Source organism: Danio rerio, chromosome 4 (genome assembly GCF_052040795.2).
Source record: "Danio rerio strain M-AB ecotype USA chromosome 4, GRCz13ab, whole genome shotgun sequence".
NCBI classification, from domain to species: Eukaryota; Metazoa; Chordata; class Actinopteri; order Cypriniformes; family Danionidae; genus Danio; species Danio rerio.
Window position 1 is genome coordinate 60,279,759 of NC_141024.2, and position 27,593 is coordinate 60,307,351.

General features: G+C 36.9%; 4 protein-coding genes and 1 non-coding gene across 9 annotated transcripts in view; 4 read left to right on the top strand and 1 right to left on the bottom strand.

The window, feature by feature from the left end:
• Window positions 1–7,672, top strand: part of LOC137491443 (uncharacterized) — a 180,319-nt gene extending 172,647 nt beyond the window's left edge. The window contains exon 2 of one of the 2 annotated variants that reach the window (XM_088650061.1): window positions 3,276–7,672. In XM_088650061.1, coding sequence (XP_088506187.1) covers window positions 3,282–4,409 — 1,128 coding nt within the window. In that variant the 5' untranslated portion in view covers window positions 3,276–3,281 and the 3' untranslated portion in view covers window positions 4,410–7,672. Of the gene's footprint in view, window positions 1–3,114 lie in introns of both variants that reach the window. The other variant, XM_087249674.2, reaches the window with a different exon arrangement.
• LOC141381800 (uncharacterized) overlaps window positions 1–27,593 on the top strand; it is an 887,475-nt gene that overhangs the window by 533,393 nt on the left and 326,489 nt on the right. The gene's annotated exons all lie outside the window — the stretch shown is intronic.
• Window positions 1–27,593, top strand: part of LOC137489694 (uncharacterized) — a 247,946-nt gene that overhangs the window by 96,020 nt on the left and 124,333 nt on the right. The window lies entirely within an intron of this gene.
• On the top strand, window positions 14,391–14,509 carry LOC137493719 (5S ribosomal RNA). Its single transcript, XR_015489060.1, has one exon. It is a non-coding gene; the product is annotated as a 5S ribosomal RNA (ribosomal RNA).
• Window positions 23,599–27,593, bottom strand: part of LOC137491131 (uncharacterized) — a 246,740-nt gene continuing 242,745 nt past the window's right edge. For all 4 annotated transcript variants that reach the window (XM_087250143.1, XM_087250146.1, XM_087250144.1 and 1 more), the window contains exon 3: window positions 23,599–26,034. In XM_087250143.1, coding sequence (XP_087106269.1) covers window positions 25,043–26,034 — 992 coding nt within the window. In that variant the 3' untranslated portion in view covers window positions 23,599–25,042. The remainder of the gene's footprint in view (window positions 26,035–27,593) is intronic.

The following is a 27,593-nucleotide window of genomic DNA, read 5'->3' on the forward strand; positions in this document are numbered from 1 at the left end:
GAAGAAGGTCCTCTGCGGAGAAGTTTATCCGAGGGTTTTTTTCTGCTTCTGCCCAGATGTTGGGGGGCAGAATGAGTTATACCTGCGGGTCACGTGACGACCCGTTCAGCCTTCTCGACCAATGATTTTAGGACAAAGTTTTTAGCGCGAAACCTCTCTTTGTCTCTAGGCTGTTTGTATGCAAATTTTGGGTCCTCCTGCAGCCTAAGGACGGTTTTTAATTCAGGGCATAAAAAAATGCAGGCCATTCCTGTTATTATCATGCTCTATGCATCATGTGTTGTAAAATGTCCAGGGCATTCTATTGACACCAAACACTCTACAAGTACATCAACATTAAAAGTACATCAACATAGTTCCCATACCTTTACATCATTGATGCTTTTAAAAAGGCCTGAAAGTATAAATGTGTATAGTCTATATCAGGGATTGTACACATTACAAAAGTTAAATGTAATAAAACAAGAGATTTGGGTTCTTTTTTGAGGAATGTCTTGACTGTGAGCAGAACGTTGGCTAAAGAGGTTTTTTTTTCTTCTCTTATCTTATCTGTCATGTTTTTTTGAAGTCGGCAGAGAGTGGTTCTGTGAAGTCTCCCAGACTTGTTAACATGTCACCAGGGATTTCTAAGCCAGACTTTATGTCACCAAAAGTGATTTTATTGTCCTGGCGAACCCAGATCGTTTTCGTGGAATGTTAAATGGAATGTTTATCTCCAGAATGCAGGTTACAATATGTTACATGAATAATCTCCACACAGACTCCTACAGAACCATAATTTTTGAAACTTAAAATTAACAGCTTCATAAACAGACGTGTTTTTCCAAGCGTATAAACTGCTGTATAAAGTTAGCTAATCAGTTCATTCCATAGAAGAAAACAAATACCTCAGGGAAATCAATTGTAATAATCAGTCAAATCCAACGTAAGGAGTCAGGAGCGGATTATTACCAAATAAGTTTGAAGGCAGGATACTCATCGTTAAGTGTTGTAATCCTCAGGTAGAATGAGTGTCAACTATTAGATTGATTGTCAGATATGATTTTCTTTTTCACATAATCCATTGCCTCGGTCGCAATCTGAAACTGCTTTTCTTCTCCATTGAGTGAAATTCGAAACCTGGCCAAGAAAAGCTGTCCATTTCGCACGTCCTGTCACCACCAAAGAGCTCTCCTGACATCAGTAAAGGCTGCTCTTGCCCTTGCAACATTGGCGGTGTAATCCGGAAAGATGGTGATTTGATTACCGTTGTAAATGAGCCGTGTACGTTCTCTGGCTTTTCGTAAGATCTCCATGGCATCTCCATCGTAATTGTAACTTTGTGTTTATGGTACGAGGCTTGTCCCCTGGCCTCCTTGGAACAAGGCTACGATGTGAGCTGTCAATTTTGACATCTCTGTCCATTTGAAGCACTTCTTTTAGCAGTTTGGATACCGCTGTAGTTGAACTTGATCCCAGGAGCTCGGGGATTGCCGTAATGCAAATATTTCCCCTTCTCATGCACCCTTCCATATCTTCACATTTTTCTTTTAAGTCGCCGACATGTCTTGTGAGTTTAGTTACCGTTGCCTGGAGAGTGACCATCTCGTCTGACCAAGTGGAGAGTCCTCCCTCGACATCCCTAATGTTCTCTTTTATTTGGTCAATTTCAGAACGCACAGCGGTGGCATTATTCGTGATTTCGGTTCTCATAGCCTGTAGTTCAGATTTAAGAGCATCAAAATCTTCGGCCACTGCATTCTTCAACTCTTTTTACAGATGATATGTCCGCACTTAAGGAGCAGAGAATGTCCGCCTTTATCCTCTCAAAGTCAGCATTTGTATCTTCAGGCCGTCCAGAAGGAGATATGACAGGTCGGCCGGGCTCACCGGAACTACTCTGTTTAAAATTGTGTCATTTTTACACGTGTCAAAAAAATACATTTATATTTATGCTGCAGCGGAAATGTCTTAATGTATTTTTTTTGTATAACTGCAGTGCAAATGTCTAGTTACTTATATTTACATAGTTTTGTGTTTTCCTTGTTGAAAATTAGTTGGAGGTGGTATCACATTCGTTACATTTTTGCTAATTGAAACAAATGCATTTTGCATTGAGCATCTACAGGGGGTCTGACAGAAGTTGCCTGCCTGATTTTTGGTAGAAGGCGGAGAGGGTACATTTGATGAAGGTAACCCTCGCATAATTCTACACCATAAACGCTGCATATGTACATTAGTGCAGTTCAAGTATCTAAAGTTTTTTATGTTTGCATTAGTGCAGAGCAAATGTTCACTCAAATTGTTCTGTTATTTATGTTTACATGTTTACTATAATGCATTGAAAATGAATGTTTATTATATTGACAACTTTATATTGTTGCTGTCAACAACATAGAAATTATGTTTAGTTTGTGTTTATATATTTTTTTTACATGAATAAATTTAGCTTCATTATCTACTCTTTAATCTTTAGTTTAAGCTTTTACTGATGGGCAGAAGGCAAGCCATTGTGTAAATCAGGTTGATGCTTGCTGTAATAGAAAGAGATGATGACTGTCCAGCTTGTTGCTTCACCCGGCAGATGTATTAGTTAATATAAAATACAATTGCAACTTGTTACTACTTTTATCTGGGTTATATTCTTGTACATAATTTTTTAACTGTACCTTTAGAACCTTATATTACCACCAAAAGCAGCATCATAGCAGTCTCCTTTCAGACACTCCACCTCTTCACAGAGATTGTCAGCCAGATCTGGTGTATTAATCAACTATCGTGGCTTCTGGAACTGAACAGTAATGATGTTCCAGATGCTGGACATCCACCGCCATCAGATTTCGCTATGCGGAAGAGCCTGACTGATAGTCTACCGGAAACATGTCAGCAGAGTTTGTGCATAGAGCCCATTTACTATAAGTCAATGTAAAAGCACTAGATAAATAAAGATGAATTGAATGAAATCTGCTTAAATGGGTACACATTAATGGACCAAACAAAATATCTGATTTATTTTACATTTAATGTGCATAAAAGTTAGTGTGTGTAGCCAATGTTTCTAGTGTCTTCTAACTTTTCAGCTTTCAATGAGAGTTTTTAAGACTCAATGAAAACTAATGATTTTTTTTATTTCAGACCTAATTGAAGAGTATGAGAGGAGTAAGGAGGAGAAACATCATGCCAAAATTGAGGACAAAACTCATTTACAGACTGATGGTATTTTGAAGAGGAGAGACAAGAATCGTTTCACCTGCACTCAGTGTGGGAAGAGTTTGGCAAACAAAACCAAACTTAAGAATCACATGAGGATCCACACTGGAGAGAAACCATTCACATGCACTCAGTGTGGGAAGAGTTTTGAATTACAAAATAGTCTTACAAATCACATAAAGATCCACACTGGAAAGAAACTATTCACTTGCACTCAGTGTGGGAGGAAATTCAACCAATCATCAAACTTTAATAATCACATGAAGATCCACACTGGAGAGAAACCATTCACATGCCCTCAGTGTGGAAAGAGTTTTGGATTACAATATAATCTTACAAATCACATGAGGATCCACACAGGAGAGAAACCCTTCACATGCACTCAGTGTGGGAGGAGTTTCAACCAATCATCACACCTTAAAAATCACATGAAGATCCACACTGGAGAGAAACCATTCACATGCCCTCAGTGTGAAAAGAGTTTTAGATTACAATATAGTCTTATAAATCACATGAGGATCCACACTGGAGAGAAACTATTCACATGCACTCAGTGTGGGAGGGGTTTCAACAAATCATCAAACCTTAATAATCACATGATGACCCACACTGGAGAGAAACCATTCACATGCCCTCAGTGTGGAAAGAGTTTTGGATTACAAGGCAGTCTTACAATTCACATGAGGATCCACACTGGAGAGAAACTATTCACATGCACTCAGTGTGGGAGGGGTTTTAACAAATTATCAAACCTTAATAATCACATGGTAATCCACACTGGAGAGAAACCATTCACATGTCCTCAGTGTGGAAAGAGTTTTGGATTACAAGGCAGTCTTACAATTCACATGAGGATCCACACTGGAGAGAAACCATTCATATGCCCTCAGTGTGGAAAGAGTTTCAACCAATCATCAAGTCTTAATACACACATGAAGATCCACACTGGAAAGAAATCCTTCACTTGCGCTCAGTGTGGGAAGAGTTTCAACCAATCATCACAGCTTAATCAACACATGATGATGCACACTGGAAAGAAACCATACACTTGCTCTCAGTGTGGGAAGAGTTTCAGCCGCTCATCAAGTCTTTATAATCACATGAAGATCCACACTGGAAAGAAATCCTTCACTTGCGCTCAGTGTAGTAAGAGTTTTACCTGCTCATCCTCCCTTAATCGACACATGAGGATCCACAGTGGAGAAAGACCATTCACATGAACTTAGTGTGAGAAGAGTTTTAGCATATTATCACACTTTAATCTACACATGAGGATCCACACTGGAGAGAAACCATTCACTTGCACTCAGTGTGGGAAGAGTTTTAGCCAATCGTCACACCTTAATAAACACATGATGAACCACACTGGAGAAAAACCATTCACTTACACTTAAGCCGCGGTCAAACTTGAATTTTTTCCCCATAGACTTCCATTTATACGCGTGCAAATGCATAAGACCGAAAATGCAAGTTCTTGCGTCAAGTTTCGTAGTTCACTGCCTTGCAAAGTTCAATCTTGGTGAACTCTTACCTGAGAAATTGCATCACTTGACTGTGTGAGACCAATCAAAGATCAAAACATGACCTCTCTAGACAGAAATTTAAAATATGGACCAATCGCTCACTTTTTTAAATATCTAATCATCTTTGTAGCGAAATTAGCTCAGTTTATGAATATTAACGATCAATAATAACAAGTTATTATTAAATATTTTTATTGCGGTTTAACCTACTGTCAATTTGGCTAAACGGATATATAACACAATTCCGCTCGCTCGTTCAAGCAGACTCTCAGATTATGAATATCAATTATCAATAACAACATATTATTATTCATCCTTAATATTCTGGATTAACTTATTGTTAATTTGATGAAGTAAATATAACCAGACCTCACCTGCTTGTCTGAGTGGACTCTGTGATGATCTGTTTATTTAGAAAGCAAATTATTACTACTCCTTGTGAAGTAGATTAATCATTTATGAGTTTGATTAACTTAATAACAGCTTTTAGCAAAGGAATCAATCATTTTAGTGACTTTTTATGTGAGGCAAACAATACAATCTATTTGATTATAATGGGATTTATTGACTAGTCTGACATGTAACGAACAAACGCACAAACATAACATCAAACATAGAACAAAAGTAAACTGAATATAGATAGGCTATATAGGGATCTATGGAACCTATAATAAACAGAAAGAAACAGAAAAGCGAGGAAATAGAGAGTTTAGATTAAAGAATGGCAAATCTACCTCAGTTCCACACAACTATTCAGGACCATTAAAATTGCAAAGAAAACACCTTTTTGATAAGGGGCACAGCTTTAATGCATAACATAATTACCTTTAGAAAGATGTTTTTTCTCTCTTTTTGCGAGTATTCTCTCTGATGCGTTAGATGGAGTCCTTTAGTGTCCTTTCCATATGTTCGATGAAAAATACAGACTGTGGAATGTGTTATTAACAGAAATATTATGTAAAATGTAAATGTCTTTGAATGTTTTTTGAAGTTTTGGCAACCATCTTTGGCTTACCTCTAGATAAGTGGTGTCACACAGGCTCAGACTTTGTGGCACCAAGAGTCATAAACCTACGCAGAGGAAATTTTTTTTTAAACCCCTTTATAAAATCGATACGTAATTTTATCTGACTGTACGTTACATCTTGTTTAATCCCGCCCCTTTTCGCAGCTCCGAACAACAGAATTTTGCATGCTCAAACTCTAGTGTAACCGCAGCTTCAGTGTGGGATGAATTTCAGCAACTCCTCAGACCTTAATAAACACATAAGGACCAGTAGCGTAGCGCAAGTTGCGGAGGCCCCCCTGCAGGGATCACTGACGGGGCCCCCGGTGGGGGGGGATGGGGGGGACAACGTGGGGAAGCGATCACAAATTGAAGAGGGGGGAAGGGAGGCGGGGTGGAGCGACAACGCGGGGAAGCCTTTACAAACTGAGGAACGATCACAAACTGAGGAGCGGGAAAAGGGAGCGAGGTGGAGCGACAGCGCAGGGAAACCTTCACAAACTGAGGAGCGATCACAAACCGAAAGCAGCGAGAGCATCAAAGTAGCCAGAAGTCATTAATTATTAATGAGAACTGGCGTCAAGGAACCGCACAGTGCGTCTTCTCCTGTGTGGGTGTCGAGGAGAGTTGAAATCAAGTCAACTTTATGGTATGACATATGATGCGGTTCGGCTGCAAGCAATCAGAATGAAGTGGTCCGCTGCTTGAGAGGAGTTCAGTGAACACAGACCTGTGAACTTTGGTTCCGACCACAGTTGTTCCCAAGAGTTTGATTATTGCGGTTGCCGGATTTTCAATTATTGAAAATCGCGACGACGTGAGTGTGAAAAGACTTTTATTACAGCTCCAAAATTGAAACTGCACCAGACGATTCACACTGGAGAGACGGTACAAGTGTTCACACTGTGACAAGGTTTAATCAGTTAACACATCTGAAAACAGAAAAGGATTCACACTGGAGAGAAACTGTACCGATCTGATCAGTGTCTACAGAGTTTCACTCATTAGGGGCAGCTTAACAAACACATGGACAAAAAGTTGCACACAAGACATGAATGCTGCAAAACATTTTCTCATGTGCACAGGATGTTGCATGTCTGAACAATGTTTGAAAAGGCTGAGTGATGGTATTCTGTACACTCCTACACAGCAGTAGGTGGGGTTGTAAATGTGTTGCGCTCCTCACGTTAACCGTAAACACAGTGATGGCGGCTGAGAGAAGAACAGTTTCATAAACATCTGGCAAACAGCATCTCAGTGGCTTAAAATCTCTTTGCAAGTGATTGTACAGGTACGGATACATTTGTACTCCACTCTTCAGTGTATTCTTGTAGCTAGTGTTGTTTTGGATGATGTTTTCTGTCTGACTTCCTGAATGAGAAACAAATCACTGAAAAGACTCCGCACATCAAACAAGGTGAAGCTCCAAGACGGTTCGTTTGCAGTATATCAGGGCCTCAAGTTTAGAAAGCCAATTCAGTTGTCCTGTGTTGCAGCTTTTATTAGTAAATTTTCTTTACTTTTAGGTTCAAGATTCTTTCTAGTTTACTACATTTACTTTTTTGAGTAGAATACAAACTTGATGAATATTTTATGATTTAGGCAGAGCGACAGGTATTAAGTTTTACAATATTAATACACTGTGATGATCCCAAAGTAAATCCCAGGTAAATCCTGATTGGATGCCTGCATTACTCATCAATGTGTATATAAAAGTTGTGTTAGCTTTCACAGGATGCTGTGGCTACTCAGGAGTCCTTATGTAAAGACCTGCCATTTCATCGACTCTTTAACTTTAAGGTTTTGTTTTGCATTACTTATATCATGTAGTTAACATGTTGTTGTGATTATATCCTAAGTTCTTTATCTTCATTATTATCCATAGACATTTGTTTGTTGCTTTTATTAATTGTTCTATGAGTTATATTCTATAATAAATAATTTGCATTCAGGCTATTTTGTTGGTTCATTTTTCTTTTATGTTGCGACTCTAACAAGCTGCATGTACTTGATATACTGAAGTAGAGAAGTAACTTTAGAAAGGCAGTTAATTTTGAGTAGGATAGTTTGTTATTTTGAGTACCTCAGAGCAGTGGTTCTCAATTCTGGTGCTTGTGCAAATTGAGTTTTTTTGGGAACAGCCGTCCCAAAATAATTTTACCTTTTATTAATAGATCTTAGAATCACACCTGAGAAACCACAAAAGCAGAGATTTGGCTTATCTTTAACCGCTTAACATTAAGATGCACCAGATCAGCAAGAGACAACATTTGTTTGAGTTTTCTTCGCCAACTGGCCTCGACAAAACACAACGTTCCTGTATGGTTGGTGAATCAGTTACAGTGATATTTTTGGGATTCACTTGCTTGAGTGGAAGTTGTCCTGGATTACTGGGGTGACAGACTCTGCTGAGAGTCGGTTTGCAGAAGTTTATTGTGGTTTTGGAGGTTCCTAAACTTTAAGAGATTGCATGGAAAGTTCTTTGCGACCCTATGGCGTGGCGGTGCAGTGTCCGTGAGCAAGGAGAAAGGGGGCAGAGAGCAGCAGAGAGTATGAGCAAGCTAATGCAAAAAGCAAAGTTTTACTGTCTTCCAATGAGCAGTTGCCATGGAGGGCACCAGACATAATACATTTCAGACACAAACTGAAGGATTTATCTGCTATGAGGGTTAAAAACCATTAATTAACTTGGTTGCAATAAGCACATGTAATGTTCAAAGAAAGCCACTGCTGCACAAAATAGCACACAATTTTTGTGCATGGATTAATGTTATTTTGTTTATTATTTTATTTCATTATTTGAGACTGAGAATCTTACATTTGAGAGTCTTACATTTACATTTAGTTAGTAATGGGAAAACATTCCTCCAGCATGACAATGAAAAGGTTTTTTTTAAAGTGATTTTTAGCCTTCACTCACTCCCAGATTAGAGGCTTCTGGAGGGGATGTAGACCTTCAGCAGTAGTTGGAGGTAAGAGGCTGTGCAGTGCCAGTGATTTGAACTTGATATGAGCCTCGAGCGGTAACCAATGCAGAGAGATAAAGAGAGGAGTTACATGGGCTCTCATTGAAGACCAGATAAGCTGCAGCATTCTGGATCATCTGTAGAGGATTAAGGGTGCAGGATGGGAATCCAGCAAGAAGAGCACTGTTAGAGTCCAGCCTTGAAATGACAAGAGTTTGCATCAAAAGTTGTGCAGCATGATCTGTTAAGAAGAGTCTGATTTTTCTGTCGTTAAAAAGTGCAGATCTAGATGTTGGAGCTTTGTTAGCAATCTCCTCTTTGAAGGACAACTGATCATCCAGAATCACCATTCAGATTCATTCAGAATCATCATTCAGAATGATTATCCCAGCTGGATTGAGAAATTGTCTTGAATGTGTGGAGTTGCAGGAAAGGTGATGTAAGCAGATGATTGAGCAGTTGGTGATGTTTTTTTTTCCAAACCAATATCCTTCAGGCAGTTTGATGTGAGTTAAAAATCTGGAAATTTAGTTGAAAGCAGCCCTTTGTAGTGTTTTGACAATATATAGAAGGAGAGAGAGACTGGTCTGTATTTTTCATCCAATGAGGTGTTGAATGATTTTTTTTGAACAGTGAGGTTACCCAGGCCTGTGTAACACCCATGGCCCTACACCACCCAACCCGCTCTGAGCTAAGATCGAACCGGCGACCTTTTGCATGGCAGTTGCTCTAACAAGTAGGCTAAAGACCATGGCCTCTAGTGTCTGTCACTAGAGCACCTTTATAGGTCAGAGGAATGAGGTTTACCTGCACAGCACTTCACTAGCTGGCCTTCGGTACACCTGCTTAAAGCTGGTTGGGAATGTGCCAGTATGAAGTGAAGGAAGAGAATGAATTTTTCTTCAGAGAGTGTTGTTTGATGGAGATTTAAATTTGAGTGTTTGTGTGTAAAGAAGGAGGCCAGCTGATAAGTAGTTGGGGGAGGAGGACAGAGCAGGGTATTAAATGTCCTAAATAGTTTGCGTATGTCTGAAGTGGTGTTAATTTTATTATGGTAGTATGGGGTTTTGGCCAAATGGAGCTGGGAGGCTAATGATGCCAGCTGGGTTTGGTACCTGCTAAGGTCACTGGAGGCCTTTTATTTGTGCCATGCACTCTCTGTTTCCCTGGGTGCTGTTCGATGTTATCTCAGAACATGCCCTACCACTAACCATTTTCTCAGTCCATCTCTCTGTTGCCCTGGGTGCTGTTCGATGTTATCTCAGAACATGCCCTAACACTAACCATTTTCTCAGTCTATCTCTCTATTGCCCTGGGTGCTGTTCTATAAGAAGCCTAGCAAAAATGACTTCCTTATCTTCGTTTTCCCATGAAAGCTGTTGACAGGACTGCTCCAGCTCCTTTACAAGCTTCTAAAATTCAACATCCCTCTACAACCCATCAGCAATTCTACTACCATCATCTGACTACGAAAAATCAACAATAACAGCAGCAGCATTACAAAAACAGTGGCATTAAAACTACTCTCACATCATCAACAGCAACATGGACAGGAATAAAATCTCTGCTCAGTCTTTCTCTACAAGTCCTTACGCTCTTCCTCTCCCTACTCTTTTCCCCTCCTCCAGTATCCCCACCTTTTTCTCCTCTACATCCCTTCACTAAGCACCCACCTCCATCCATTACTAACCCTCCCCAACAGTTAACCCTCCCTACTCACCTTTCTTCCACACGGCCCCCCCTTCACTTAACCAAGCACCCACCTCCTATGGCCATCTCCTATGAGGAAACACATTTTTACACGCACCACAAATTGTTTTCTGCAAAATGCACTTTTCATGTTACTCAGTTAATCAGTATCCCTACTGGGGGGCCATGGATACTGATCTTCACAACAGTTTTCTTAGGATGCCGTAATCTCACATAGCAACACCTTAGCAACCACCTAGCAACCGCCTATCAACTGCTTAACAACCCCCTAGCAACGCCTTAGCAACACCTTAGCAACCACCCAACAAAAATATGGCAGATGGAATCGTTTTTAAATCTGATATAGGAAGAAAGGAACTAAATGAGTTAAAAGAAAATAACTGAGTATATATATTTATATAGAGGGAGAGAAATAGAGAAAAAAAATTTCAAGGAGACAAAAATAGTGGGGAATTTTATGTCAAACAAGAATAGATTTTATTTTATGTACTAGGAATATTGAGAATTTTATAGAAAATCTGAAATATAAGGAAAACAGTTTTAGTGATCACAAGCTTTAACATTTAAAATAGAATGGGAGAATGTTCAAAGGGGACCAGGGACTTGGATTTTAAATACAACCATTTTAGAGTATGTTTAAAAAAATAAAAAAATTGATAGAGAAAGAAAATAAAATAGAATGTATGATGAAGATAAAAGGATATGGTGGGGAAAATGCAAAATATCAAATAAGAAAATACACAATCAAATATTGTTCAGTACTACAAAGATGTAAAAAGTATACAGAAAAAGAAGTTAAAACATCTTTTAAAAAAAAGAATTAAACAAGAAAAATAAAGATTTTTAAAAATCTAATAAATTGAATTCCTTCATTTTAAATAAAAAATTACTAGATTTAGAAAAGGACAAATATAAGGGGGCAATGTTGAGGAGCAGATCTAAATACACAGTAGAAGGGGAAAAATGCACAAAATTCTTTTTTTTTTTTTTTGATTTGGAGAAGCAAAGAGTTAAAGCAGGAATACTAAAGGAAATTAAAAGTAAAAATTTAAAAATTGCAAAAGGAAACAGAAATACTAGAAGAAATCAAACATTTTTATGTAGATCTTTTTAAATAAAAATGTATTGATGAAGAAAAAGAAAGGAAGATTCTAAATTATATAAAAGTAAAACTAGAAAAAGATGAAAACAAAGAATGTGACAGAGAAATAGAAGAGATTGAAATTGCAATAAATCAATAAATAAAAAGAAAAGTCCAGGTATAGATGTAATATGAAATTAATTTTATATTGTTTTTAAAGATATTTTTAAATGTAAAGAGATGAATGAAAGAATGGGGATGGGATTAATGAAGTTAATATATAAAAGAAAAGGAGCAAAAACTGAATTACAAAATTATAGACCAATAACAGTGTTGAATACAGATTTAAAGATTTTAGCAAAAGTTTTAGCAAATAGATTAAAGGAAGTGATGCCTAAATTAATTAAATCAAACCAAGCATATGCAATAAAAGGGAGAGATATTGCACATGTAACAATGAGCATTAAAAGCACAATAGATTATTTACAAGAAAAGAAGATGAATGGGAATTTAATTAGTTTAGATTTTGAAAAGGCTTTTGACAGAGTAGAACATACTTATTTGATGTACTCAAAACATTTGGATTTGGAGAGAATTTTATTAATTGGATTAAAATTTTATATAAAGGGGCTTTAACAAAAGTAAAATGCAATGTTTTTTAACAGATTGTTTTAAAATTACAAGATCAATTAGACAAGGATGTCCTCTTTCAGCGCTATTATATTCCCTAGTCGCAGAACCTTTAGGGCTAGCAATAAAACAAGAAACTAAAAATAAAGGAATAAAAATAGAAGAAGAGGAGGATGAAGGAAAAATATACCAGTATGCTGATGATACAACAATAATAGTGAAGGAGAAAAAGAGTGTAAAAGAAGCCATGAAAAAAGTACAGGAGTTTTGTAAGGGAACAGGAAGCAAAATAAATGAAAATAAAACACAATATATGAGGTTTGGTAAAGCAGATATTTTAACAGATTGTTTCCAATTTAGAGAAGTAGAAGAACTGAAAATTTTAGGAATTTTAATTGGTAAAAATGAAAGAAAAGCAACAGAAAAGATGTGGGATGATCTAATAGGAGGAATAGAATCAAGATAAAATTTTTGGAGGATGAGAGAACTTTGCTTAAAGGGTAAAGCCTTAATATTAAATGTTTTAATGACATCAAAGCTATGGTATAAATTATATGTAACAGAAATGCCATGTTGGATAGAAGCGAGATTGAAAAAGTGTGTTCAAGATTTTTTATGGGAGGGGAAACCCCCAAGAATTGCTCACAATAGAATAATAGGAGCAGCAGAAGAAGGAGGGATAGGATTGATGGATATTAAACAAAGGAAGAATTGTCTTAGAGTCAAAATAGTTAAAAAGCTTTTACAAGAGGGGAACTCAACAGAATGGAAAAAGGTTATGAAATATTTTTTAAACAAAGTTGGCAATTTTAACTTAGGAGAAGACATTCTTTGGTTAAAAACTAAAAACTGGATGACGGAAAAGTTACCAGGGTTTTATCAAGAAATTTTAAGTGCATGGGGGAAATTTTTAGACGGAGTATTTTACCAAGTAAAGGGAAGAGAAAACTTGCTAAATCAACCTTTGTTTTTAAATAAAAGTATTTGAAAAGAAGGGAAGGAACTATTTTTTAAAAAAATGGATGGATGTGGGGATTTTAAGAATAAGGGATGTTCTTTATGAATTCAAAAAGGGATTTTTAACTAAGCAATATATAGTAGACTTAATGGAAGAAGCTAAAGAGGAATACAGTGTAAAGGAAATAGAAAACAAACTTGAAACGGTCAAAGGTGCCATACCAAAAGAATGGATTACAAGAATAGAAAATATGGAAGAAGGTGGGAATGAAAAAATCATACATGTCTATTTAAAAGGAAAGCTTTGTAATTTTAAAGATTGTTTACTGAAAGACTTTTATGTGTATTTTAGAGATAGTGTATTTCAAGAACCAATAGCAAATAACTTTTGGGTACAAAGATTGAATAGTGTAGGAAAATATATGGAAAAACATGAGAGGGAAAATAATAGAAACAAGATTGGAATGTTTTGAATATTTTATAAGACACAAGGCAATTTTTACTGAGTGCATTTTAACAAAGATACAGAGAGAACCAAATGCAACATGTAAGGTTTGTTTTCAAGAAGATGAAGGAATTTTACACCTGTTTTTATACTGTAAAGAATTAGAATGTTTTTACATGAAATGCCAAAAAATGCTAAAAGATTTATTAAAAGACTGGGATGAAGATCAATTGGAATGGAATACTCTGGTGATGTTCGGATGGAATATGGAAAACAAAAACAAAAAGTTTGTAAATCTTCTTATAATGATGATTAAAAAATGTGTGTGGGAAAGAAGAAATGTAGCAAAACATGAAAAAGTTGTTTTAAATGTGTGGAATGTACTAAAACGAAAAATGGAAAGATACATAAAAAGTATGTACTGGTATTTTAAAGGAGAAGATATGTTACCAAGCTTTTATGATGTTTTTAATGATGAAGTGTTTAATGTTTTAAGTAGTTTAAAGTGGAAAATGCCCAAAGAGGATGTTATTTTATGAAGAATGTTTATTTTAATGTAATTGTTTTGTGAAATTTTGTGAAGTATTTAAATGTTTAAAAAAAAAAGAAATGCCCGATCTCATCTGAACTCGGAAGTAAAGCAGGGTCGGGCCTGGTTAGTACTTGGATGGGAGACCGCCTGGGAATACCAGGTGCTGTAAGCTTTTCGAAGTCCTTCATTTGGCAGCTGATAGACTTCCCCGTGTCACAGCTTCGCTGCCATTTGTTTTTTCTCGCCTTCAAGGGCATTGTTTCTGTCGCTGCTGTGTCGATGCCAGCCGAGCTGCGCTCGCTCCCTGGTGCTGCGCCTGATTTAAATAGCCAACTCTTGACGGTCTCATTCGCTTACGGCCATACCACCCTGGAAATTCCCGATCTCATCTGAATTCGGAAGTAAAGCAGGGTCGGGCCTGGTTAGTACTTGGATGGGAGACCGCCTGGGAATACCAGGTGCTGTAAGCTTTTCGAAGTCCTTCATTTGGCAGCTGATAGACTTCCCCGTGTCACAGCTTCGCTGCCATTTTTTTTTCTCGCCTTCAAGGGCATTGTTTCTGTCGGTGCTGTGTCGATGCCAGCTGAGCTGCGCTCGCTCCCTGGTGCTGCGCCTGATTTAAATAGCCAACTCTTGACGGCCTCTTTCGCTTACGGCCATACCACCCTGGAAATGCCTGAGGCCCTATTGAGCAAGGAAGGAAGTGTGAAGATTGGTAGAAGAAGTAGTGTGAGAACACTTATTGTTTTGAAAGCTTTTTTTTTCTTTCTAGTTTTTGGATTGTTTTTTCTTTAAGAAGACCAAAAGAGGATCAAGAAGGTTTTTAGTTGGAGTTTATCACTCCCCACTCAGCATTTTTGCTGTTTGGGGAATCTTTATTTTTGTTTGTCTACTGGACTGCTAAAGACAACGGCTAAACAGCATTAAGATGGAAAAACAAAGAGGTGAGCAGATTGTAAGCTTGGATGGAGATGATGGCCAAGGAAGACGTGTTTTTCAGAAAAAGCTAACAGTATTGGTTGAAATTGTGGGAGAAGATAAAATTACAATGATGGAGCTTTTGAAGAAAGTGAGAGAAGATTGTGGTGTTGTAATTGGATGCAGATATAAGAACCCAAAAGAGTATGAATTAACTATGAATGAAGAGGAAGGGAAAGAAAAAATACTGGATGGGCTGAAGGTAAAAAACAGCCGGATAATGGTAAAGGAAATAAACAACAATGAGATGGTGGTCTCTTTTCTGAATCTGCCAACATACATTGAAGATGAGGAAATAATTGGAAAACTAACTGAATGGGGAGTGAAAGCAGCTTCACCTGTCAAAAGGAGAATGTTGCCAGGAACGAATATTGCAGATGGAACACGATTTCTAAAAGTTAAGTTCACGGATACTGTGAAATCGCTACCATACTCAACAAAGTTTGAGACGCTGACAGGAACAGAACATTTTAGGGTCATACATGACAGACAGGTGAAAGTCTGCAGAGTCTGTATCCAACCAGGACACATTGTAAGAGACTGCCCTAACTTTAAGTGTTATAAATGTGGCATTCAGGGTCATTATGTGCGCGAATGTGACAAAGGAAAATGCAAGTTGTGTAAGATGGTCACTGCAATGTGTGTATGCGGAATTCCAGAGGAAGAAATCATGGGAAGCTCTCTGGATCTATATGAAAGTGTGGAGGAGGCAATAACAGGAAAGGAAAAAGATGAAGAAGATGAACAGAATGAAGAAGATATAATGGTAGAACGAAGGGCTGGAGAAGAAGTACAAGAGCCGATGGATGACTCACAAGATGCCATGGGAAAATTCCCGCAAAAGCAAGTGTTTCAAGAGGAAGAGGAATTATTAATTGAAGGAGGAGGGAATGGTAAGAAAGGAGGTCAAGAAAAAGCGAACCAAGATGGGAAGGAGCACAAGGAAAATCAAAGGGGAAGAGACTTCATGACAAGAATTTTAGAGACACCACTGATACAATTGGAGGAGGAAATGGACATGAGTGCCGGAAATATCAAGATGCTGAAAAGGAAAATGAAAGGCACTGAAGAAGAGACTACAAAAAAGTAAGATCTGAAGACAGTTTCAAATGTGGGTTCTCCTCTTTTTTATACTATATGCAATGTGTGACTTGCTGAAAATTGCCTGTTTGAACTGCAATGGACTAAGAGAAATGGAAAAGTTTGAGAGGGTGATTAGAAAGTTCAAAACAGATGTAATTTGTTTGCAAGAAACACATTGGTCAAATGATAAAATGAGTGATATAAAAAAAGTTTGGGGAGAAGAGATTTATGTAAATCATGGAAGTCAGAGAGCATGCGGTGTGGCGATTTTGCTTAAAAAGGGAGGAATACATAATGTAAAGCAAATACATAACGATGGTAATGGTAGATTGTTGGGAATAGACTTCATGTATTACAATGAATCCTTTAGATTGCTTAATTTATATGCTCCTAACATAGAAACTGAAAGAAAAGAGGTTTTTAAAACAATGAAACCACTGTGCACAGGCAACTGCATAGTAGTTGGAGATTTTAATGTTTGGTGCACAAGGCTTGATGTGTCAAAAAGTATTAATTTTAAATCAGATGCATCCAGAAGATACTTAAATGAATTAATGCAAAGTGAGAACATGGTGGATGCCTGGAGGGAGGAGAACCCATTCAAGAGGGAATTCTCAAGAAGGCAAATAGTATTAGGGGTTTTAAAACAAAGTCGTATAGACTTATGTTTAGTAAAAAGGGAAATATTGCAGTATGTGAAAAATGTAAGTTATAAGTTTATTGAAATAGGAGATCATGCTGCTATGATGGTAAAGATGAGTTTAAATTTAGAATCAAGGGGTGGGGGGATGTGGTGCCTGAATGCAAGTTTATTAAAAGAAGAGGCATATAGGGAGAGCATTGAAAGATGTATAAGGTATGAAATGGAAAATCCATTATTTGAAAATAATGTATGCGAGTGGTGGGAGGATTTGAAAGAGAAAATAAAAATAAGAAGTATACGATATTCAAAACAGAGGAACTTTAAGAGAAAAATTGAGATGGAAAGCATGAGAAATAATTTAGAGAAAGAAGCAGAGAAAATAGAAAACAACCCTGAGTACACAAAAGAAAACTTTCTGAGGATAAAAGGGGTATTGGAGATGTATGAAACAGAAAAATGTGAAGGTGCAAAAGTGAGAAGCAGGGCAAAGTATACACTTGAAGGGGAGAGGTGTACAAAATACTTTCTAAATTTGGAAAAGGGAAAGCAGAGGAAAAATTACATTACAGAACTGAAAAATGAAAATGGTGAAAAGATAACAGATTATGTAAAAATATTGGAAACAGTACAATTATTTTATGAAAGACTTTTTAAGAAAGAGAATACAAAACAGGAATATGTGGACAAAGTTTTAAATACTGTAAACGTTAAGTTAAGTGATGAAGAAAGGGAGACATGTGAAGGAGATATAAACATAGAAGAAATAAAACAAGCAATAAAAGAAACAAAAGTGAATAAAAGTCCAGGGTCAGATGGGTTAACGCATGAGTTTTATAAAACTTTTGAAGAGATATTAACACCGATACTGATGAAATTATTTAAACATATGGAAGAAAGAGGAGAGATACCAGAATCAACAGGTTTGGGAGTAATCACCATACTTTACAAGAATAAAGGCAGTCCGCTAAATTTGGAAAATTATAGACCTTTAAGTCTTTTAAACACAGATTATAAGATTCTAACAAAAATTTTAGCTAATAGAATAAAAAGAGTAGTGCGAAGCATAATTTCACCTAATCAAGCTTATGGCATACCAGGGAGGGACATCACTGACACAATATGCACAATTAGAGATGTTGTGAGCAGCATGGACAAAGATGGAGAAGGAGGATTAATGCTATGCATTGACCTAAATAAAGCATTTGACAGGGTAGAACACAATTTCATGGAACAAGCAATGAGAAGATATGGGTTTGGAGAGAAGATTTTAAATTGGATAAAGCTGTTGTATAAAAATGCAAAAAGTTGTGTAAAAGTGAATGGAGTTTTAACAAACACCTTTCCATTGGAAAGATCAGTGAGGCAGGGATGTCCGTTGTCAGCGATGCTATACTCAATATCTATAGAATCGCTGGCAACACTAGTAAAGCAAGATAAGGAAATAAGAGGAATTCAAATACCATATGGTGGTGTGAGTTTAATTCATCAGTACGCAGATGATACAACGTACACAGTAAGGGACATGAGAAGTATAAAACGAATAATGAATCATATAGAAGTATATGGGAAAGCATCAGGAGCTAAAATCAATATAGAAAAGTCTGAAATAATGAGTATAGGTGGGGTGGGGTTGAGTGGGTGTGAAATACCTTTCAAAGTTGCAAAAGAACAAACAGTGATTCTCGGAGTTAATATAGGAGTGAATACAAAAGAAGCAACAAATGCCACATGGACGGGTATCTTAAATAAAATTTAAAAAGTTTTAGGATACTGGAAATTAAGAGAATTAAGACTAAAGGGCAAAATCACAGTTGTGAATTCATTGCTTCTAACTAAATGTAACTATATTTTAGGAGCAGTTGACTTACCGGTGTGGGTTTTAAATGAGATAAAAGAGGTTCTGAATAATTTCATATGGGGAGGGAAAGGAGTCAAAATATCCAACAAAACATTAATAGCAGACTACACAGAAGGAGGTTTAAAGCTGATTGATCTTAATGTTAAAAAGAAAGCATTAAGAGTGAAAATAATGAAAAAACTTCTTTATGGTAATGAGGAATTTGGGTGGAAAGGTTTCATGAGAGAATATTTGAGTAAAAGTAGTGGATGTGGAGAAGAAGGGGTTTTCATGTCTTTAAAGAAACCAATGTATGAAAACATACCTGTATTTTATCAAGAAGTATGCAGTGCTTGGTCTGAATTTGTAATGGAAGTGGGATATGAGTGTGAAAATATAAATCAAATACATAAGCAGCCAGTATTTCTGAATCCAAAGATACAGATGAGAGGGAGGATGTTTTATAATAGACTGTATATGAAAGCTGGAATAAGACAAGTAAAAGACATGGTATATGAATTTGTCAAAGGTTTTTTACCAAACAGAGCTATTTATGACTCTGTGGTGGAGTGGGATGATGAAATAAAAACATCACAAGTAGACTCTGTTTGTGAAAACATCAGAGTTAGCTTACCAAAGAGATGGGTTGAAATGATTGAGAGAGAAAGTGCCAAACCAGGAAATTGGGGAATGCCAGAAATGTTTATTGTCAAAAATGGTAAAAAGATATGTTTATCTGATGTAATAACAAAAACTATATATGGAATATTTGTGGAAAAGGAAATCAAACTGCCTGCATCTGAAAATGTGTGGCCAAAATTGTTCCCAAATTTAAATGTTAAAACAATTTGGAAAAATTTAAATGTGAAATATAACAGCTTAGACTGTGAAAATTTAGATTTTAAGTTACGGCATAATAGAATATACACAAAGGTTGTGATTCATCAAATAAACAGAAATGTAAACAGGGAGTGTGATGTATGTAAGTCTGATCCAGAGACCCTGATGCACATTTTCTTTGAATGTAAGGAGCTGGGATTTTTTCATGAAAAACTGAAACAACTGATAAAAGACAATTGGGGAAAAAATGCACAAGGAAATGAATGGAAACAACTGTTCTTATTTGGAGAAAATACAAATTGCAAAGACAAAAATGTAAATTTATGTAATTTTTTTCTGAGTCATGCAAGGTATGCAATATGGGCAAGGAGGAATATGGCATATTTTGAAGCAAAAATAATAGACGTGAATGTCATGTTTAAAAGTGTAGTTAGAAAGAATGTGTATTTAATGTGGAAATATCTAAGAAAAGATGTTTTTGAGGAAGCTTTTATTCATGAAAATGAGCTTATAACGGTAGACCACAAAAAGGGATTGATGCTTAATTTTTAAGTTGATTGGAAAAAATAAGATGTCTGATATGCTAGATATAAGTGAATGTGAAATGTCATGTTTATGATGATTTGGTATCAATGCATAATGTACAGATTAATCTTTGTATATGATTTATGAAATGTTTACATATGATATATTTTATTTTTAAGCTTTTTTAATAAAAAAAAAAAAAAAAAGGAAATGCCCGATCTCATCTGAACTCGGAAGTAAAGCAGGGTCGGGCCTGGTTAGTACTTGGATGGGAGACCGCCTGGGAATACCAGGTGCTGTAAGCTTTTCGAAGTCCTTCATTTGGCAGCTGATACACCTCCCCATGTCACAGCTTCGCTGCCATTATTTTTTCTCGCCTTCAAGGGCATTGTTTCTGTCGTTGCTGTGTCGATGCCAGCTGAGCTCCCTGGTGCTGCGCCTGTTTTAAATAGCCAACTCTTGACAGCCTCTCTCGCTTACGGCCATACCACCCTGTGCATGTGTGATAGTGGTACATTCCAGGAAGTGTTTGGCTGCAGTTGGTGAGAGAGGCTCACCAGATTTTCTTTGTTTATTTTTGTTTTTGTCTTAAATACATTTTTGTTAAACTTTTTTTGTTTGTTTAGTTTGTCCTCCCAGCAGCGTGAGCTGTTCGGGAGGAGTGTTTTTTATTTAGTTTTTTTTTTGCAATGGACGGATCTACGGTGACAGACCTGGCAATGGCGGACGGAGTTGAGAAGGCAAATGACAATGGACTGGACAGACGACAACGAAAAACAAACCAATCGGAGAAGGAAGCAAGGAAAAGGATTTATCTAAAAGAAGCAACTGTAACAGTGGACATAGGACAAGCAACAGAGGTGAGAGCAATGGATGTAATAAAAGCAGTGACGGAGAGGATTGGGGATGGAAAGATTTTGGCCGTAAGACCAAAACACAACAAGGAATATGAAGTAACACTTGAAAGAGAGGAAGATGCTGATGAGTTAACGGACGAATTGACTATTAAAGGGATAAACTGTGCAGTTAAGAGGCTACAAAACCGTGATTTTGTTGTCTCCTTCATGCATCTGCCTGTCTATGTTGCTGATAAAGATATTTTAGACAAATTGGATCATTGGGGAGTTTGTCCCATTTCAAAAATTAAAAGAAGGTTTTATCCGGGCACAAATATTGAAGATGGGACGAGGTTTGTGAAAACCAGATTCCCCAAAGAAGTGGCGTCCCTCCCGTACAGCACAAGAATAGAGACAGCAGAAGGTCCACAATACTTTAGGGTGATGCACAGTCATCAGGTGAAAACGTGCAGGCTGTGCATGAGCCCAGATCATGTGGTAAAAGACTGTCCTGATTTTAGGTGCTATAAGTGCGAGGAAAGGGGGCACTTTGCAAAGTTTTGCACTGCTGTGAAGTGCCCGGATTGTAATAAGGTTTTAAATAAATGTGAAGGTTGGATGGGGGAAGAGGAGGAGGAGGTAGAGCAGCAGGTAGGCAGGCAGATGTATGAAGGAGACAATATCCAGTCAGAGGACAAAACAACAACACAAGAAAAAAGAACAGAATCTGAAAGTGAAAAACTACAAGAGAATGAGACTAATGGAATAGACAGAGTCACGGAACAGGAAGGGACAACATGGACACAAATGGATATGACTGACAGTTTAAAGAGTGTTTTGGAAGCAGCAGAATTGAGAGATTCGAATAATAAAGACTTAAATCAAGGACAACAGGAAGACACATTTTGGACACAAATGGACATGACAGACAGTTTTCAAAAGGCATTGGACACAGAGGAGACAAAAGGCCAAAGTATTGACGAGCAAGCCGATTTAGAGGGACATTTACAAAACGATGGAAACAAAGAGACACAGGGGAAATCAGCAAAAAGAAGAAGATCGTTAAAGATAAAGCCTAATTTAGAGACTGCAAGAAAAAAACTGCTAAAAGATGAAGAAATAGAATGCGCAAATAAGTATGAGTTGCTAAATGGCTTGGAAGATATGGACTGAGATGATGTTTTTTATGAATGTTTTTTATGTCTTTTATGAATGTTTTTATATTTTTTATGGTTTTAGGAATTGTGTCTTTTAATGCAAGAGGGCTTTTAGACATCAGGAAATTTGAAAAAGTGAAAGAAATGTGTAAACGAGAAGATGTGATTTTACTACAAGAGACAAACTGGAGGGAAGAATGTATGAACGAAATAAGAAAAAGGTGGAGTGGGGAAATGTTATACAATAATGGGGATGGGAGACTAGGGAGAGGAGTTGCAATTTTATTAAAAGAAAACAGTGGGGTTTTATGTAAAACAATCTATAATGACAAAGAGGGGAAGTGTATGATATGTGAAATGGAGTATGAAAAGAAAAAAGTAATTATGGTGAATGTTCACGCCCCAACAGAGGAGAACAAAAAGAAAGAGTATTTTAATGTACTTAGAGATTATTTGAAGAAACACGAAAGAGTTATTATCATGGGTGATTTTAACACTGTTTTTAGTAAATTAGAAATGGCTGAGGGAATGGTTTTTAAAACGGATAAGGGGAGAAAAGAACTAAAAATATTGATGGAGGAAATTAATTTAATTGATGTGTGGAGAGAAAGGAATGAACAGACAAAAGAGTACTCAAGAAGACAGATAGTGGGGAATTTTTTTTTGTCAAACAAGAATAGATTTTATTTTATGCACAAGAAATGTTGAAGGGTTTATAAACAAGATTAAATATGAAGAAACAAGTCTGAGTGACCATAAGCCACTTTTTATGAAGCTAGACTGGAGTAATGTGAAAAGAGGGCCAGGGGTATGGGTTTTAAACACAGCGGTTTTAAAGAATGAAGACTATGTTTTAAGTGTAAAGGAAATTATTCAAAAGGAAAAAGGGAATGAAATTTATAATGAAGACAAAAGAATGTGGTGGGAGAATGTGAAGTATTTAGTTAAAAAGTTTACGATAAAATATTGTAGACAATTACAAAATTGTAAAAAATATAAGGAAAAGGAGCTGAAAGAAAAACTAGAAAACGAATTGAAAAATGAGAATGGAAAAAAATATACAAAAGATAAAAGAACTGCAAGAAAGATTGAAAGAAATGGAGGAGGAGAAATTTGAAGGTGCAAGATTAAGAAGCAAAGCAAAATTTACAGTAGAGGGGGAAAAGTGCACTAAATTTTTCTTTGATCTAGAGAAGAGAAGAGGGAAGTCAGAAATGATTAGAGAAATAAGGAGCAAAAATGGGAACATAGTAGAACAACATGAGGAGATTTTGGAAGAAATAAGATCATATTATGAGAAATTGTTTTGCACAGAGGGAATAAAAGAAAAAGAAAAAGGGGAATTACTAAATCTAATAAAATCAAGAGTAGAAGAAGGGGAAAAAAGAGAATGTGACGAGGAGATAAGAGAAGAAGAAATAAAAAGAGCAATTAGTGGATTGAACAAAAAGAAAAGTCCAGGAATAGATGGGTTGGGTAGTGAATTTTATATTGTTTTTAAAGATATTTTATCTAGTATTTTAAAGGAAGTATATGATGAAATTTGAGAAATCATTAAATGTTACGGTTTAATTAAGTTGTCCGGGGAAAATAAACGTAACACTTATAATATTAAATTATTTCTGAGTAGATGGATGGAAAATACACCAGGACACCAAAATTTACATTCAATTCATTTATTCCTTTTATGAGGAGAAGAAAAATGAAGCCAACAAAAGAGAGGCTTACATGTGTGCGCTTTGTACAATGTATATATAATAATAATAAGAAGAAGAAGAAGAAGAAGAAAAAAAGAAGAAATACAATCAAAAGTTATAGGGGAAAAAGGAACTAGAGTGGCGCCAAAGCAAAGAACTAAACAAAACCAAAAGCCACCTAAACTAGAACACAAGATCCCCCTCTAAACTTACTAATAAAAATCAAAATGTGAAAAAGAAACTGAAATCTTCAGCGTTTGCGAAGCAACACCTAAACTCCCTGAAATAATAAGCAAAAATACAAAATGTGGCGCTCACCCACTTACCTAGTGTTTCTGAACATTGAAGTTACCTACGGGCAAAATGTATGTGAAGTGGCTTAGTAAACTATTCCCTTTTCCCCAAAAAGGAATGATAAACTCTTTAACCATGACTTAATTTACATCGATGTAGTTATTCAGAAACACAGAACAAAGCATACATTATGAACAGCAGCAAGGGAACACAAACCAACACGCACACACATAGCACTCTGAAAAACAAGGCGGGCTGGTCGAATTTAAAGTCCGTGGAACGAAATCCAATTGGTCCACGAGGAAACGCCCTAATGAGGAGTGACAGGCTCGGGATCCAATCAGCAGGTACCTAGTAGAGAAAAAGTAGCGGAACAAAAGGTGATAGGGCGAGACAAAGAGCGAATGACAGTCGAGGAGATGCGAAGAGAGCGAAGGGAGATAAGCAAAACAGAGAGGGAGAAGGCACAAAAATACAAACTCCCACGGACCGTAACAATCATCCTCCAGCCCCGGGCTACCTCTCGTAAGCAGGGTGAGAGAGGAGTATGAGCTCAGGTAGATCTTGATGAACTCCCCCGACTTGTTTCTGTTCTAATGACAGATATCCAGATGGCTAAAGGGAGATATATGGCTTCTAAGAGCTTGACTACGGTGCCAATTTAGAATGTTCAGTTTACTTAGGTTACGTGTTTTTGGGCTGTGGAAGGAAACTGGGGAAAACCCATGTGAGCATGGGGAGAATAAGCAAACTCTCCACAAATATCAACCAGTTCAGTGAGGGCTCTTCTTGCTGTGACATTCTTGCTGTGAGGCAACAATACTAATCACTGGGCTGCTGTATTGCCCATTCTAGAAAGGAGGAGGAGTAGGGGTGGGAGGGGAATTCTTCAAGATAAAGATAACTAAGGTTAGAAACTCTGGTTATTAATAGTGAGTTAGGAATCGTCTGATTGGTGAATCATGTGTTGGTTAATGTGGAACCAGCCGTGGACAATAATAAGCATGTGATCCTCTCGAAAGTAGTTTATAAATAAACCTCACGTCAATGAACAGCCAAACTACATGAAAAGGCTGCTGTTATGAATATACTCATGTTTGTGTGGACAAGGCCTTAATTTTGAGGACTCTGCTCTCCATTGTGAAGCTCCATGTGATTGCTGAGGCTTCTTTTATGTTTAAAGCCCTTTCCACACTCAATGCATATAAAACGCTCTCCTGAGTGAGTCTTCATGTGGTTCTTTATGGAGTATTTGTGTGTGAGACTCTTTCCACACAGATCACATGTGAACACTATGGTTCCAGTGTGACCATTCATGTGGTTCCTGAGGTTAGCATTATATGTGAAGCTCTTTCCACACTGCGCACATGCAAACGGCTTCTCTCCGGTGTGAACTATCATGTGGTGTTTGAGTGTGCTTTTATATGGGAAACTTTTACCACACTCTGTGCATGTGTAAGGTTTCTCTCCAGTGTGAATCCTCATGTGGAGGTCAAGATTTTGTTTTTTAACAAAACTTTTACCACACTGTGTGCAAACAAAAGTTCTTCCTCCATTGTGAGTTCTCATGTGGACTTCAAGGTTGCTATTTTGACTATAACTTTTTCCACACTGAGGGCAAGAGTAAGGCTTCTCCCCAGTGTGAATTCTCATGTGCACTGTTAAGTTTCCTGTAGTTTGAAAGCTTTTCCCACACTGTTGGCATGTGTATGGCCTCTCTCCAGTGTGAATTCGCATGTGCACTGTTAAGTTTCCTGTTTTATGGAAGCTTTTCCCACACTGTTGGCATGTGTACGGCCTTTCTCCAGTGTGAATTCTCATGTGCACTGTTAGGTTTCTTGTATTATAGAAGCTCTTTCCACACTGTTTGCAAGTATAAGCTTTCTCCCTAGTGTGATCTCTTATGTGAACATCAAGCTTTGGCTTCTGACTGAAACTTTTTCCACACTGTTTACAGCTGAAATTACACCTAAGTTTGGATTTCCGAGGTCTTCCACATGACAAAGTCTTTTTCGTCAGTGTGGGTTTTTCATCAGTCGTCATGTCTTGCTGTTTCTCTTCCATTTCATTCTGTTGATGAGTCTTTTCTTTCAGCAACATCAGGTCTTAAAAAAAAAAAGAAGAAGTTAACTTTAGTATGAAGACTCAAAGCGATAAGCATGAAATGGATGTTTCACCCACAAATATAAATGACCATACCATTTACTCTCTCATTTGCTTTTAAACAATTCCTTTCTTCTGGAACACAAAGAAAGCTAACATTTGTTTTCACAATATCTTCTTTTGTGTTCAACAGAATGAACAAACCCCATAAAGGTTAAAAACCACAAGAGGTACAGTAAATGGTGAGGCTATTTTCATTTCTGTTTCATAAATATCTTTAAAGGGTTCCTATTATGAACCTTTATTATTATTATTATTTTTTTTTTAAAGAAAAACTTATTAATATTATTATTTTTTATTTTTTTGAAAATAAGTCTTTGGTGTTCCCAGAATGTGTCTGAGGTTTTGGCTCAAAATCAGATCATATTTCTTTGAGAATATTTAATTTTGGTGGTCTGGAGGAAAACCAAGCTCTTTTTGCGCCTGTGGCTTTAAATGCAACTGATCAAATGCACTCGCTCTGGATTACTCGTGTTAAGTTCCCTCATGTGTATCTTCCACATGATTTAAACATTTTAAACTTGCTTGGAAAACCCGATTGGAGCAAATCCTGCATGTTCATAGCAAGTGCGCATAATTTACTCTTCTATTTGTGAGTTTGCATTATTGTATATAACTTATGCAAATATTTCCTAGTACTGAGTTGAAGCTGGTTTAAAACATATGCTGGATAAGTTGGTAGTTCATTCAGCTGTGGCGACCCTTGATGAATAAAGAGACTAAGCCAAAGAAGCTTAGCTGAAGACCTGCGTCGTGACATTTTATATACCTGCCAAGATGCAGAAATGCCATCTCAAAAGGTTACCTGCTGTTTGTCCAATCAGGGACAGTGGCATCTTAAATATACAAATAATAATGTTAACCCAGGGTTTGCCAATGTGAAACGTCTGTTAATGAAAACCCAGGATTATTTTATAACCCCTAGGGGCTTAAATTGGTTCTATAACACTAAGTAGTTGCCATGGTAGCACACAACATAATCAATGCATCTGTGCTCAACCTTCAGGGTTTCATGACAGTAACGTGCACAAGCAAGTTATCTGGATTATTTTGACTGAACTCAGATTAGTTACATCAAATGATTTTCGAATTTCTGTTATGGAACCAATTTAAGTGTGGACGATTAGTTCGGCTCACTGAAGCCAGGTTTTCAACTTTAATCTCCACTTTTCTAAACCACTTTCATGAAACAGCCCCTGATCTCACATGCTATTGTTTTAGTGCTTCAGTTGCCTATTGGAGAAATGACCAGGAATAACGGTAAAAAAAGGGTCACACTACTTGCTCTACAAACAAGTGTATTCATGTTTATTCATACAAAGAAAAATAATAAAATAAGAAAATATGACTTTGCAACATCAAGCAGCATTAGGCATGGGCAGTATAAGATTCTGACGTATGATAACCTTGAATAAAAATATCATGCTTTCACAGTATTGTGATTACTGCTCTAAAATATATTCTTTTAAATGTCTAGGTATAAAACAAACACTTTTTTTTC